The following is a 13996-nucleotide window of genomic DNA, read 5'->3' as shown; positions in this document are numbered from 1 at the left end:
CCACTGCCCCAATCTAACCCAACTGACCACTCAACCACCTATCCACCACACTCACTGACCCACTCACTCACCCATTCATCCACTCACCTATTCATTCACCCACTGGTGGGGGAGATGGCAATATAGTGGTCATATCACTGAACTAGTGATCTAGGAAACCCAGGTTAATGGTCTGGGGACATGGGTTCAAATCCCACCATGACAGCTGGTGGAATTTAAATTTAATTAATCATTCTGGAATATAAAGCTAGTCCCTGATCATCCCCTCACAATCCCCCTATGTGACAAAACCTCCAGGAATATATTTAATCACAGTTGGCAACCCCAGCAGTTGTATCTTCAGCTGCCTAAGCCTTTATTCTCTTCCTAAACCTCCTCTGCCCTCTCGCTCTTAGCTTAAACCTACCTCTTTGGCAACATTTTGCGGCCATCTCCCAAGAAAGTGACTCAGTGTCAAATTTTATTTGTCAACATACCTGTGAACCACATTGGGAGATTTCTTCCACATTAAATATGCTATATAAATGCAAGTTGTTGTTGTTGAGTTTCGACTCCTCGAGTAACATGGGCAACCGGCCGGCGTGAACAATCGTTTGACAACCAGGCAGGGGTCAATAATACACCCATTCCTCTGATGGGTGAACCAGAGCCTGAGCAGATCGGGCAATTTCTAGGATGGCCTGAAAAGATTATTTGGAAACAACTGCGATGTTTGTGATCTATAGTGTTATGTTTCAAAGTGCAAGATAATCTTTGTAATCTTTCACTTTCGATATTAGATGGGCAGTAGACACGGAAGCATATTTTCGGACAATGTTTAGCAGCAAAATCCAAGCGCTTTGAAGGGAGGTCGATCTCACCCATTGAGCTGTCAGTCGGACACTCACGCTCCCCCACTAAAAAAAAGTCTGACCCGGTCCCGAGGACCGATAGAAGCCGAGGGCTGAAACTTTGTTCCCAGCTGTGGAAAGCCAAGAGATGGCCGGATTCCCCGTGTTGGTAGAAGGTCTGCCAGTCCAGCTGAACTCTGTCAAAAGTAAATTAGCCATTTATTTCCAAAGCAAAAAGAAATCTGGTGGAGGAGAGTGTGAGATCAGAGCACACCAAGAGCAGGGGAAGTTCCTCGTATATTTTAAAAATGAAGAAGGTAAGAATTTATCCCGATTAAAGAAATTTAGAGCCTCATCCGGTTTGTACTGGTGTAGAAAATTTGAACATTCAGTGAGTGCTATTTTCCAACAATGAGCACTTTATTATGTTAAAGCTCTGTTGAGAATGCTGCACTTTCACTGCCGCCACTGTTCTGGGACGGAACATTAAGACAGCTTTGTGCCATTATTTTTAACTGTTAGTTCCAGCAATTCAGTTGGACCATTGCAACGTAGATTGGGTTTTTGAGGGCAAACTTTTTGAGGGTAAGAGGGCTCTTACGCTGAGTGAATCGGCGTTGTGGTTCCCTTCGGGCCCATCTCTCACTTGGAGAGTATGTTCAGGGAATTTACCCTTTGAAATCATATACAGTTTATCTGACTTCTACCGAAACCAGTCAGCACCATCACTGTGATGTTTAATTTGAACCGTACATTCACTGATTCCAGACAGCCACTGGGAATGTGCACCTGAAAGCAGAGCAGATCTGGTTACTTTGAGTGAGTAATCATTCAGTGTGTGTGTGGGGAATCCACAAGGGGGCATCATCGTAAAATTAGAACCAAACCATTCAGAAGCGAAACTGAGAAGAACTTCACACAACATTTGGTAAAAATCTGAAACTTTCACCCCCTAAAAGTCAGTTCAAGCTTTCAAGACTGAGATTGCTAGATTTTTGTTAGGTGTGGATGTATAAGATATATATAAGGAGCAAACATGGGTAAAGAGGACTGATGTACCGATCAGGCATGATCTAATTGAATGGTCGGACAGTCTTGAGGAGCTGAAGAGCCTACTCCTGTTCCTGTTACGGTATGGACTTTTTTTTTAACTTATTATGATTTGCCTCTGTTACTCTGCCTGCTTCCGGATGTCTTTCTGCTCACCCTTTTAACTCATATCTGAATCTTCTTACATTCTGTCAGTGAACGCCTTTCCTTTTCCCTCTGTGGGATTGGTAGTGAAGTCAACTGTGAAGTATCCCAAGATTCAACTATATCTTGTGATAACTTATGCCTCTTTCTGGTTATTGATAGGAAGTGCACAAGAAAGGGTGTGTTTCTTGGTGCCGATAATTAGCGGCTGGCTACAGGTAACCCTTACCATAAAACAGGTTTTAAATTTCCTATTCGAGTGTAAAATGGGATATTGCAAATTGCTAGCCTGTTAGAGGAGCGACTTGATTTATGTTTTGATTGAATTCACCAGCAAGGAGCCAATACATAATACTAATCTTACTGTCAAGCAACTCCTCCAAATATAAATATATAAAATTCAGGGTAAGAGGAGACTAAAAGTATTTGAATATGAATGCCAAGGTTATCTTTTGTTTTCCTGGAACACATAATTGCTGCCAGTAACCTCACGGGCAAAACCTTCTAGCTGTACCGTGTACCACATATTGTCTACGCTCTGGCCAGTCTTACACTCCCCAGCTCCCACCCCGGCAGGTTCTGAGGTGGAGGGAGTGCAAAATTGGACGAATGGGATTCCCTCTGGGTTCCCACCTGCCCTGATCTGGTAGCGATTTTACACTGGGACAGTCAGGGCCTCAGATGGGAAGCCCACCGTTGCTCCAGTTGAGGCTGGTGGGCGGATGAAACCTTGGAGAGAACCTGGAAATAAAGAAAGTTTGATCTCATGCAAGGGAGGGTAGGTGGGGAACCTCCAACAGAAGCCACCTTCTGATTTGGGGTGCCCTTCCTTTAAGGTCCAGTGACCTCCAGGCCTCCCTGCCACCCCGCTGGCCTATCCCCTGAGACCCTGATTGCCCCCTCGCAATCCCTCAGGCCTTCCTACTCTCTCCAACCTGGGTCCCCGACACAACTTTTTCTCCGGTTCTTGGGACTTAGTCTCAGGCCGCTCAGTGCGGTGCCTCTTCCAACCACTGCAGTGCTGGAGAGACTGGAGAGCTGCAGGCCAATCAAACTGGCCAGTAGCTCTCCAAGGCAGGACTTCCTCCCAAGTGAGGGGCGGAAGTCCTGCCTTATGCTAATCAATGCTCGTTAGAGTGTGAAATGACAGCGGGGCTGTCGGAGTCAGCGGGAATGTGTTCCCCACCAACTCTTTGGATGTATCATCTAAAAATTCAGGCCTAAATCATTTGTCACGAAGGTATAATAATTTTCATAATTTTTTCTGGTTTATTGTAAAGTAGGTTTTTGGGGATTAAGTATAGTTAGGTATGCCTGTGTGTGATGTAATTACATTGAGAGTCAGGTAGACTGCAGACTGACTCATCACAAGAAGCTAGGTGCTTGAAATGCTAATGGATAGCCATGGATGTTGGCTTAGACTGTGACGTGTGAAAGGAATTTGCATTTTTAGATAGATGAAGGGAGATTTGGATTTCAAAGGAATCTTAGTGTGTTTACAAATAGCCATATAAGCAAGGTTAAGGAATGTGTTTATTTTTCCCAAAGGTTACTGACAAAAAATAGTAGCACCATGAAAGTTTTTATATTGTTAGGATGATACGGTTTCAAAGGCATATAAAACAATTAAATTTACATATTAGAAGAGAGAAATATAGGAGCATGACGCTATGGCTAGAATTTTTCCCTCGTCAGGCAGGCTTGGCAAGAGCGGGTGGGGGTGGTTGGGAAGCCACCAGCAACCCGCAATCAGCTCTGCACTGCGATTTCACATGGGCAGGCCAAATAAGACCCTCCCTCTGTGGGTCGTGAGCGACAGCGCTGAGCACTACCTGTGTGCGGGTGGGGGAAGGAGGGAGAACGGGCCTGGTGTGCAGTTCATGCATGTGGGCAAAAGAGCACTTTAATCTCCCTGAGGCACGGAGCTGCCTCAGGTAGATTGAAGGGCTTATTAAAAAAATTATTAAAGGCAATAAAAATTTAATGAAACATGTCCCCTCATGTGACTGTGTCACATGAGATGGGACATGTTTTTAGATTCAAAATAAAGTTTTTATTTAAATTGTATTTGATTTAGGAAACCTCATCCCGCTCATGGATGGGGTTTCCTAAAAAATGTAAAGGCCGCTTGGCCTTCTTGCCTGCCCGCCAACCATTAGGTTGAGCGGGCAGCATAAATTTCCAATTACTTACCTTGTTAATGGCCTTAATAGGCCTTTCAATTATCGGTAGGCATGCAACCGACTCCGGCGCGCATCTGCTGAACGCGCGATGATGCGGGATGCACCCCCAACGTCATTGCCATCGTATTGCGTTCGGGCATGTCAGAGGTGCACCCGCACACACAAGGTAAAACTCTGGCCTCTGTGTCAGGAGAAAGCATTGTGAGATCTAACAGATGTGTGTGAAATAGCCTTAATGAAGCTTCCATTACTTGTGCGGAAGTTTGATGTCTACCAAATTGAAGCTGGGAAAAAGTCATCAGGAATTCCACTGTCCAGGGTATTGTGTTAATTTGCTGGATCTGTTTAAAATCTAAAACCTATGTTTGGACCGTTGCCCTAAAGAGGGTGTAACTGGGAGTCGGATTAATTAGGATTTTAGGCGTTATTATAGTAGTATTTGTAGGCCTATGTATGTGCTTGAAATCTTTTCTTTTGTTAATACGTATTTTAATTTAGTTTTTTAAAGTATCTCTAAAAGTCTTGATGGACTTATTACTTCTGAATTCAGTGCACACATCTTGAAATAAATACAAATTGCAAAACCGTTGTGAAAGCACCATCAAGTTTCCGTCATGGATTTGATCCACCTGGCACACATCATCTGCCACATCATAACACTATTATAAATAGGTAGCAATAGAAATGAACAATAAAATGTAACTTCACTCAGTCACCTTTTGTACCTTTTCCCACTTTACCATCCAACTGCATTTTCAATGACTCTCCTTGTTTAATAGCGGTCTGACAGATTATTCTGAATACTCTTTTGAATAAAAAATTCTTCTTAAAATCAGTTTCAAATCTACTTTTCACCAATTTAAATTTATCTGGTCCAACCTCCTGAACTTACTTTGAATATTCTGGGTTGTCTTTATCTATAGCATTTAATATTTTATAAACCTTGAAGAGGTCCTGCCTTCTTCCTAGACTTTATCTTGTCTAAATTCTTTCCCGTAACTCATCCCCTTTACATGCTACAAAAAAAGAGTTGTGGGTACATTAGGACAGGTACAGTGCTCAATCTTACTGCTACTTTAAAACCCATCTCAGTACGTTTGTCTCTTTTTGTAGAGTGCGAATCAGACCTGACCACAGGAGACTCCAAATATGTTCTGATCAGTGTATTTAGGTCTGTGCATAAAGCTTTTGCGTTAAACACTGTAGATTGGTACTCTACTTTATGGTGGTAGGAGTTGACTTTATGTTAGGGACCATGCTTTCTGGAAGTGAATTTTGGAAATGCAGGTGTTGCTGTTCACAATAATCTGACCATTTAACTGACGGTCAGAAAATCATACATGACTCCTGCCCAAATGTGCCGAGTCCGCTATCAGTCCCAGGCTGCTTTCTCAGTCTATGGCCGAAATTCTATGGCCCCGTCGCGGCGAGTTCAGCGCTGGCGAGCCATTCTAAACACCATTGACTTTGGCAGGTGATTTAGTTACTGAAATGCAAAGTAAAATTTCAAAATTTGCCGATGATACCAAATTTGGAGGATCCTCACGAACATTGAGGATGATACCAATCAATTGCAACACAGGCATTCTAGCTGAATGGGCAGACAAGTGACAGATGGAATTTAATGCAGGGAAGTGTGAGGTGATGTATTTGACTGAAGGGATTGGGAGATGCAATATGGCCTTAATTTGCCACAATTACTGAGAGTGCAGGGACAAAGTAACCTGTGGGTTCATGTGCATATATCTTTGATGGTGACAGGATAGAGGTTACAACCAGGAACAGGAGCGTTTACAATGTTGCAAAATTCCCCCAGTGAATTCCCCTGGTTATGCTACACTCTTATTAGCAAATATCGTTCTAAACACTGTTTTCTAAAGGTATTTGGTCATCTCTTATCTATATTTTGCTTTCACATTCATGAGCAGTGACGTAACAGCTGTAACTATTGATGCAAGTTGTTGCACAATTCATTAATGTTTTGATAGAGCAGATAAGCAGTAAGCAGAAAGTGGTTCTACTAGGGGATGGGTTGTTAACCACTGGATACAGATTTAAGATAATTGGCAAAAAAAAATCCAGGAGGGGATGAGGAGAATTTTTTTTCACACAGTGAGTGCTTTAATTTGGAATGCATAACTTGAAATCTTCCTGGAAGCAACTCTCCACAGGAAAATACGATTCTTCTAATTGCTTTCCTCCTTGAGGTTTGCTAATTGAGAATCAGTTTAATATTTTACTTTATGCTATTATATTAATACCTTGCGACCATGAAAGTATGGCATGGACATTTCCAGAACTCGGCTGCTCAGTCCACCTTCTACCACCGCCAAATTCCAGCCCAATGATGGTCTGGCATTGTCAAAATATATCTGGAGCTGATACAGAAATTGATGCATGTTGTGACTGGTTAAATTGCTTACACAGAAAGTGATTGAAACCTGAAGCATCATTATCTGCCCAAGTAAGTGCTTGATACATGGAACAGCACACATTTGACACATGCCACAGTATGAACTTGGCACATGACATAGACCATTTTTTGGGGAGGCGATAACATAGTGGTATTGTCCCTGGACGAGGGTAACGTTCTGGGGACCCAGGTTTGAATCCCAGCGTAGCAGATGGTGGAATTTGAATTCAATAAAAATCTAGAATTAAAAGTCTAATGATCATCATGAAACCATTGTTGTAAAAACCCATCTGGTTCACTAATGTCCTTTAGGGAAGGAAATCTGCTGTTCTTACCTGCCTACATGTGATTCCAGACCCATAGCAATGCAGTTGACTCCTAAATGCTTTCTGAACAGGGGCAATAAATGCTGGCCTAGACAGTGACAGCCACATCCCATGAATGAATTTTTAAAAACTGTCTATGTGCCTATGTGGTGCTGCTTTATTTTTGAGGATGCTGGAGCATAGTGTGTGCAACAGTGTATTTTGGGAAATCGCATTGTTAAGTGTGCCGGACTTGTGCTGAAAAGTTGAAGATTGAAAAGGCTTTGAAATGATCTTTTCTTCCGTTATCTTTTAGAAACATTTTGATTTTTAGGGTGTGGGTGATGCTATATAGCCACATTTTGTTGCATGCCCATTGTTGTTCTGAGAAGGAAATGGTGGGCCTTCTCAACAAAAACAACTTATATTTATATAGCATCACTAACATAATGAAATGCCCCAAGGAATTATCCATTCCAACTTACACTTCCTGGTTCAGGATCAATGATTCTTCAATTTGATTGGTTAAGGACACACACCTTTGCTTGCTTTGCTCCCACAGGTCTCAGATGCCTTGTGGAGGGTGCTGTGCTTAGCTGGTTGGCTGACAAGAACATGTTGTGCAAAAGCCCATAGAAAATCAATTAGTAACTGTGCTATTCATTCACTGCTCAAAGCAAAACCTGGCCCAATATCTATTCCCTCCAGCACCAGGGTACTGCGACTGCAACCTGTACTAGCAACAGATTGCACTGCAGCACCTCACCAAACTTCCTTCAAGAGTATCTCCCAACCCTTCAAGCTTTACAAGAGGCAGTAGGATCATTGGACTACCATCACCTCCAATTTTCCATACAAGTCGCACATCATTCTGACTTGGGGTAAAATCCTCAAATCCCTAGCTTTCAAACTTGTGGGAGCTCCAGAAACAGAAGGACTGTGGCAATTCAAGGAGAACTCACACTAAGTCCATTCCCCTAACTCCCCTGTGTTTGCTGACTTCCATTAACCTCCATTAACTCCCAGTCAAGCAACATCTTAATTTCCTTGCTTTGAAATCCCTCTGTGGCCTATCCCTCCATATTTCTGTGATCTCATCCAGCCCCACAACCCTCCAAGATACCTGTGCCTCCCTAATTCTGGCCTCTAGTGCATCCTGGTTTATAATTTCTCCTTAGTTGATGGCTGCACCTTCAGTTGTCTAGGCCCCAAACTCTGGAATACCTTCCCTGTGCCTCTCTGCCTCACTATCTCACTTTCCTCCTTTAAGACACTCCTTAAAACCTACCTTCTTGAACAGGCTTTTGGTCATCTAACCTATTTTTTCCTTATAAGGGTCGATGACATATGTTGTTTTATAATGCTCCGATGAAGCACCTTGGGATGTTTCATTATGTTAAAAGTGCTGTATAATTATAAGTTGTTGTTACAATGCTGTTGCAAGGGTGTTTAGACAGATATGAACAAGCTCTAACTTTTTTGGGTGTGTTTAGTCCACTTGTGTGAGGTAAATACAGCAACATGATGCTGTCCAGTGTATTTGAATCGGACAACGAGATGCTGTTTTGAGAAGCTTTTGGAGAAGCAAAGCATTTTGGATAGCAACTCTCAGATTGCAGTTGCTAGAAGTTTTTGTTTGGATTGCAAATAAATAACAGTGAATGCTGTTAGCCTCACTATTAGTTTTAAGCACAGTCTGGCCCAAGACAGGGAACCTTACAATGATCCCTACCTTCTTGATCCCTCAAAAACCTCTCCACCGTCTAAAGGCTCAAATGAGGAGTTGAATTGAATGCTCACCATTCCCCTGGATGGTACAGCTGCTATATGACTCAAGAAGCTTAACATCATCCAGGAGAAAGCAAACTGCCTAATTGGTACCTTGACACTAGGCTCATTTGCTGCTCTTGAAGACAGGATATCACTGGTGCAGTTAAGCTTCTGGCTACTGGTGATATCATGGGCATTGCCATTGGATTGATTGGCAATGATGCTATTGATGAAGTTTAAGGAAAGCAAGCTGGCGTTTTCGTATTTGAGATGGCCTTTTCTTGACATCTAGATGGCACAAATGTTATTCCCGCTTGCTAGCTCAATGCTGGTAATGTTTAGGCCCTAAAGTAGCTTGGCTTTAAATAGTGTGATTTTGGTTGGAAAATTATGCAAACATATTTTAGTGAATAAATATAATTAGAAAGCTGATAACCTTCAGCTTGATGATTGTCATTGGAAGTAGTAAGACATTGTTAAAGGATAATGGGAGGCTATTCTTACCAAATCCTGAGCAGAAATGATTCCTATTTGTTCTGTATTAACAGTGCAGAAAAACGTAGTGAAGAAGGAGTTCCACCCAGTGCAGCTATTGGGCCCAGAGCCAGTCCAGCTTCGGGTTACACTCTGGGACAGTAGTGGAGGAAGTTCCGTGAGCACAATTAGAGTGGCCGCAGACTCCTACAAAGAGCCAGCAATAGAACAAAATCAATTGTTGACCAGTTCACAAAAACACAATGAAAATGACCAGGTAAGTCACTACTGATGTAAATACATGGCCATTATTTATTCTTTCTGCCATGCTGTTTTCTATTAAATGGGTTTGACAAGATGGGCTACTTTTAAATAGTACAAAGGCAATTGTGTCTCATTTTGCTGATACACATTTAAAGATGCAACTGCAGGATTGTAAGTAAAACTGATCTCAGAAATTTTAACTGTCCAGCTGTCCAAGAAATCATGACAAAGAATTTAAACATAAGTTTTAAGCATGAACATAAATCCTGTCACAGTTGAAGCCAGACAATCTGCCACTTGATCTCATTGTTGGAAGGTTATTAGGGTACATTGTGGGAAAATGCAGGTTGAGGTTATAAGCAACTTGATCTCTCTCTCTACATTATTTCTGTCTCTGTCTCTATCTGTTGGTCTACTTCTCCATCTCTCTCTATTCCGATTTCTCAGTCTCTCTCTCTCTCTCTCTCGATCTCTTTTTCCATTTCTCTTTGTCTCTTAGTCTGACTCTCTCTCTCTCTCTCTCTCTCTCCCTGTCTCTGTTGGTCTCTTTCTCTCTGTCAGTCTATTTCTCTATCTCTCTCTTGATTTCTCTCTCTGGCTCTGCCTGTCTTTCTCTCACTGTCTCTTTCTCTCTCTTTCACTTTCTGACCTCTCTCTTTGTCTCCTCCTCCTCTCCTTTTGCAACATTGCCTTTGAACAGACTTGGGCAGTCCCAGGGTATAGTACAATCCCATCAACCAGCAGACTGGACAACACACAGGACCTGGAATTAGCTGCCCTTTGCTGTTGTCGATCAGCCACTTTAATCTTTTTTATTGGTACTTTATAACATTTATCATTGTTTTATGTGTCAAGTAAAATTTAGATCTATGTTGTATTCTGGTTCACACACTTGTGATTAGGTATTATAATGTCATTCTATAATCCAGAAGTTTCCAAAATCCAGAAATGACTTGGTTCCAAGCTTTCCAGACTGAAGAGGTTATGCTGTATTTGGTACTCAGATTGGTTTTCCTTAAAAAGATGGTAAATTCCTAATGGGTAAAGGTTCTGAGTGGTATAATGCTAAGCTAAGCAGACCAGAAAGTTCCAGATTCAGGTCCTGGTCTGTGTTGACTCTGCAGATCTCACCTTGGAGAACAGTTTAGTGCCAAAATTAGATTTCCCACACATGTACTTAAAAGGGAAAAATCTGTTACAATATTGATCCCTGGTCACTATTCAGTGAGACTGACTATGAGGCTGAATATTATGCTATTGGAAGAGAATAGGAATAGACTTACCTGCAACAGCTTGAACAGTCAATTAGCTGGTGACAGTGCCTATCTATCCTCATGCATAAAGAAAAATGACTATCACAGATACAACTCTGTGTTGGAACATTACCTCAGCATGAGCCAAAACATTCAGGGTAGGAGAGAGAATTTGCAGAAAAATGGCAAGTAAATTGATTGCTTTTTTGTCTTATTTATGTTCTTAACTTTCATTCATTCCACATCTAATGCACCACTACTTTGTCCAGAGCAACTTAGCAAACTTTTGTACGAAGTACTCTTTTCCTGCTTTTCTAATGCAGAGTCCAGCGAAGGAATTTCACAATCAAGGATCCCCAGGCGCAGTGGAAGAGTCAGGTACAGATTTTGTTTCTGCAAAACCAAATACATCCTGCCATGGCTCTCAGTACGTTTCAAAATTGTTACCTGAAGAGGGAAGTGCCCTTCATGTGTACATTTCTCGCTTTCGGTTTTCGAGTCTTCCGGGAGAGAGGAAAGCCATTCCAGCCAGCTGCTGGTTAGCAGTGACGATCCTGTTGATACAGATGTTGTTTTAATGTACATTGAAAGATTTGTATCAGATGTGGGAATCTCTGAACACGATGACAGCTCTTGGCTTGTGACCTGTCCAAGCAGTGATGGTAAATGTTTATATCATTAACTATAGCATCAGAGGGAAAGAATGAGAATATGTGGCAGGAATGAAAATTATACCAGCGTAGAAATAACTGCATTCTACACCTGCCACTTCATATACCATTACTTTGTTGAGCATTGGTGTGCTAGTATTGCGCACAGGAATTCTTAGACTTTAGCTTGTATGACACAAATGAGACAAGGTTTCAGATGTTTCAGTAAAAGTATTGATACTCTCTGCATTATACGACACATACTTTATCTAGCAAAAGGCTACACATCCTCAGTGCTGGACTCTAATGTATTTCTCATTTTAAGTCCCTGTTTTAAAAGATGAAGCCAGAGAAAAACACAGAGAGACTGAGAAAGAAAGGATTGAGGGAATGCCATCCTTTCAAGCAGAGATTACACATTTTCAGAAGCATAGATTAATCTCACTTCCCACGATTTGTAAAAACCCAGTAGATTGTGTCCTGTGTTGTTCACCACCGTTTCAAGTTCTGGGTCTATCTTAAGCAATCTCACAAGTACAGTAATCCTGGTCACTCAGTTTTGTGAGTGTCTTGCATTGAGGAATGTGTCTGTACAGCCCAATGTCTAATTTATATGATAGTATAACTTAGGGGCGTAACCATAAAGCCCCCTATGACCTAAATTACACATTAATGGGGTAGTGGGGCATGGGATGGAGAGGGGAGAGATCTTTGACTGCCTGCAACTGTTACAATGTCAGCTGATGTCGGGAGGCCTGAACCATTTCTGGATTCAGGTGTCATTTGAATGCGCATTTGTTTCACCACTTGAGGTGAGATGGTGAATGGCTTTATATCCCTGGTCGTCCTGGCCAATGGGCCTGGGGTGAGACAAAAGATCCTTAATGTATCAGTTTCAGATGGAAGGTGAGTTGTAACATTTGGTAACCTGGCTCATCTAGCTTTAATACATGTTGTTCAATATCCTTTGCTTTTGGCTATTTCTTTTTAAGTCTTTGCCAAATCTTTTCCTTTTAAAGCACAACAATTAAACATAACTCAGTCTCAAAATGCATTTTGTGCAAAAAAAAAAAATCAGTCAAAAATCACAAAACATGATAATCTTTTCCACAACCTGTTAGGCTAGCTACTATGATGTTTAGGCAACAAGAGAGAAAGGACAATAAAACTTGCCCCTATTATAACATCAAGTGAGGGCATATGTGATGGATCATTTTCCCTCTTTTGACACTCTGCATCAGGCCCAACATTCTCAGATCAGTTTTAACAACAGGCCAGAAAGAAAGCAATATTTCCTTTTTTGTGTAAGACTCTTGAAGTAACAGACCACACCATGCAGCTTCTTTCACTTTCAATAGACACATTCCTTCACTGTCACTGGGTCAAAATCCTGGGACTCCCTTCCTAACAGCACTGTGGGTGTAGCTACACCACATAGACTGCAGCAATTCAAGAAAGTGACTCAACACCACCTTCTTAAGGGCAATTAGGCATAGGCAATAAATGTTAGGCTAGCCAGAAATGCCCATATCCCATGAAAGAACAAACAAAAATAAAAGTTCAAGAGCTTGATGACTGAGATTGACAGTTATGAGGAAACTTTCTTTCGTTTACTACTTGTGCTGATTATCAGTGGATTGATGAGTTTGTGTAAAATTCTTTTGTGAGCTTTTTCAACACAACTTATTACTTATTGCCTGTTACTTCAGGTTATGGAGTGAGTTATTTTGTCCAAGCTGTTGGACTTGTACCATTTTTATGTGATGGGAAATACAAGGGATGCAACGTCCATACAAAGATATATTTGACTGACAGATTGTGTTGCCTTTCTGGTTTATGTTTACAGACGTGGAAAAAATAATTTCACAAAAGCAGCACAAGCTGGGTGGCAAAACTCTGAAAGTGCAATTATATGAGAAAGATAAAGAAGATGAAAAGTATGAACCCCGAACATTTCTCCTGAGGGGTTTTGATGTTAACTCGAGGTTAGACCATATTTCACTGTACGTTGACAGCCTCAGCAATAACACACAGCATCATATTGAACCTTTGCAGGATGGTGAAACAGTAGCGGTCACTTTTGAAACTGATATAGGTTGGTATTTTATTCTTTTCTAATTTTTCGTTAGGTAATAATTCATTTATTTGCATGTTTGGGAATGAAACCTAGATGATTGATATGTGGGGCTGAATGAAAGGCTTTACCGAAGCCTGTATCAAAGATTGTGATTAATGTGGCTATATGCAGTAATATAGAATTTTTCCTTATCTTGCTTTCTTAGATGTCAACTCCTTTCTGCAGAACTGTCGTCAGAAGCCTTTTGAAAACCATCGTATCACTGCCCAGCGTCTGGCCAAGACAAATTCAGTGCAGATAGAAGGAATTCATCCCAATTTAAGCGATGACTTCCTGGATTTGTACTTTTCAAATAGCAAACGCAGCGGTGGTGGGGAAATCACAGATATCATTTTTAAAAGAGTTGCAATGACAGCTATTGTTCATTTTCAAGATCATGAGGGTACAGTATTTCATTTTTTTCCCAAAAGTATTGTATTTCAAAAATTCTAACATTAAAATTTAGGCTATCTCCTGCTGGCCATCATTTCCAGCACATTGTTTCTAAGTTAAAGCTTAATAATAACTATCTATTTTAACTCAA

General features: G+C 41.3%; 1 protein-coding gene across 2 annotated transcripts in view; it reads left to right on the top strand.

Annotated features, from left to right (window-relative positions):
• The first annotated feature begins 569 nt into the window (after positions 1-569).
• The window catches only part of LOC121284966 (protein mono-ADP-ribosyltransferase PARP14-like), a 58525-nt gene continuing 45098 nt past the window's right edge, over positions 570-13996 (top strand). The window contains exons 1-6 of one of the 2 annotated variants that reach the window (XM_041200964.1): positions 570-1147; positions 9244-9446; positions 11010-11064; positions 11178-11348; positions 13183-13431; positions 13619-13855. In XM_041200964.1, coding sequence (XP_041056898.1) covers positions 979-1147; positions 9244-9446; positions 11010-11064; positions 11178-11348; positions 13183-13431; positions 13619-13855 — 1084 coding nt within the window. In that variant the 5' untranslated portion in view covers positions 570-978. The remainder of the gene's footprint in view (positions 1148-9243; positions 9447-11009; positions 11065-11177; positions 11349-13182; positions 13432-13618; positions 13856-13996) is intronic. The other variant, XM_041200965.1, reaches the window with a different exon arrangement.

The sequence above is a fragment of the Carcharodon carcharias genome, chromosome 12 (assembly GCF_017639515.1).
Source record: "Carcharodon carcharias isolate sCarCar2 chromosome 12, sCarCar2.pri, whole genome shotgun sequence".
Classification (NCBI taxonomy): Eukaryota; Metazoa; Chordata; class Chondrichthyes; order Lamniformes; family Lamnidae; genus Carcharodon; species Carcharodon carcharias.
The sequence above is the reverse complement of the archived record's forward strand: the minus strand, read 5'-3'. Positions and strand labels throughout refer to the sequence as shown.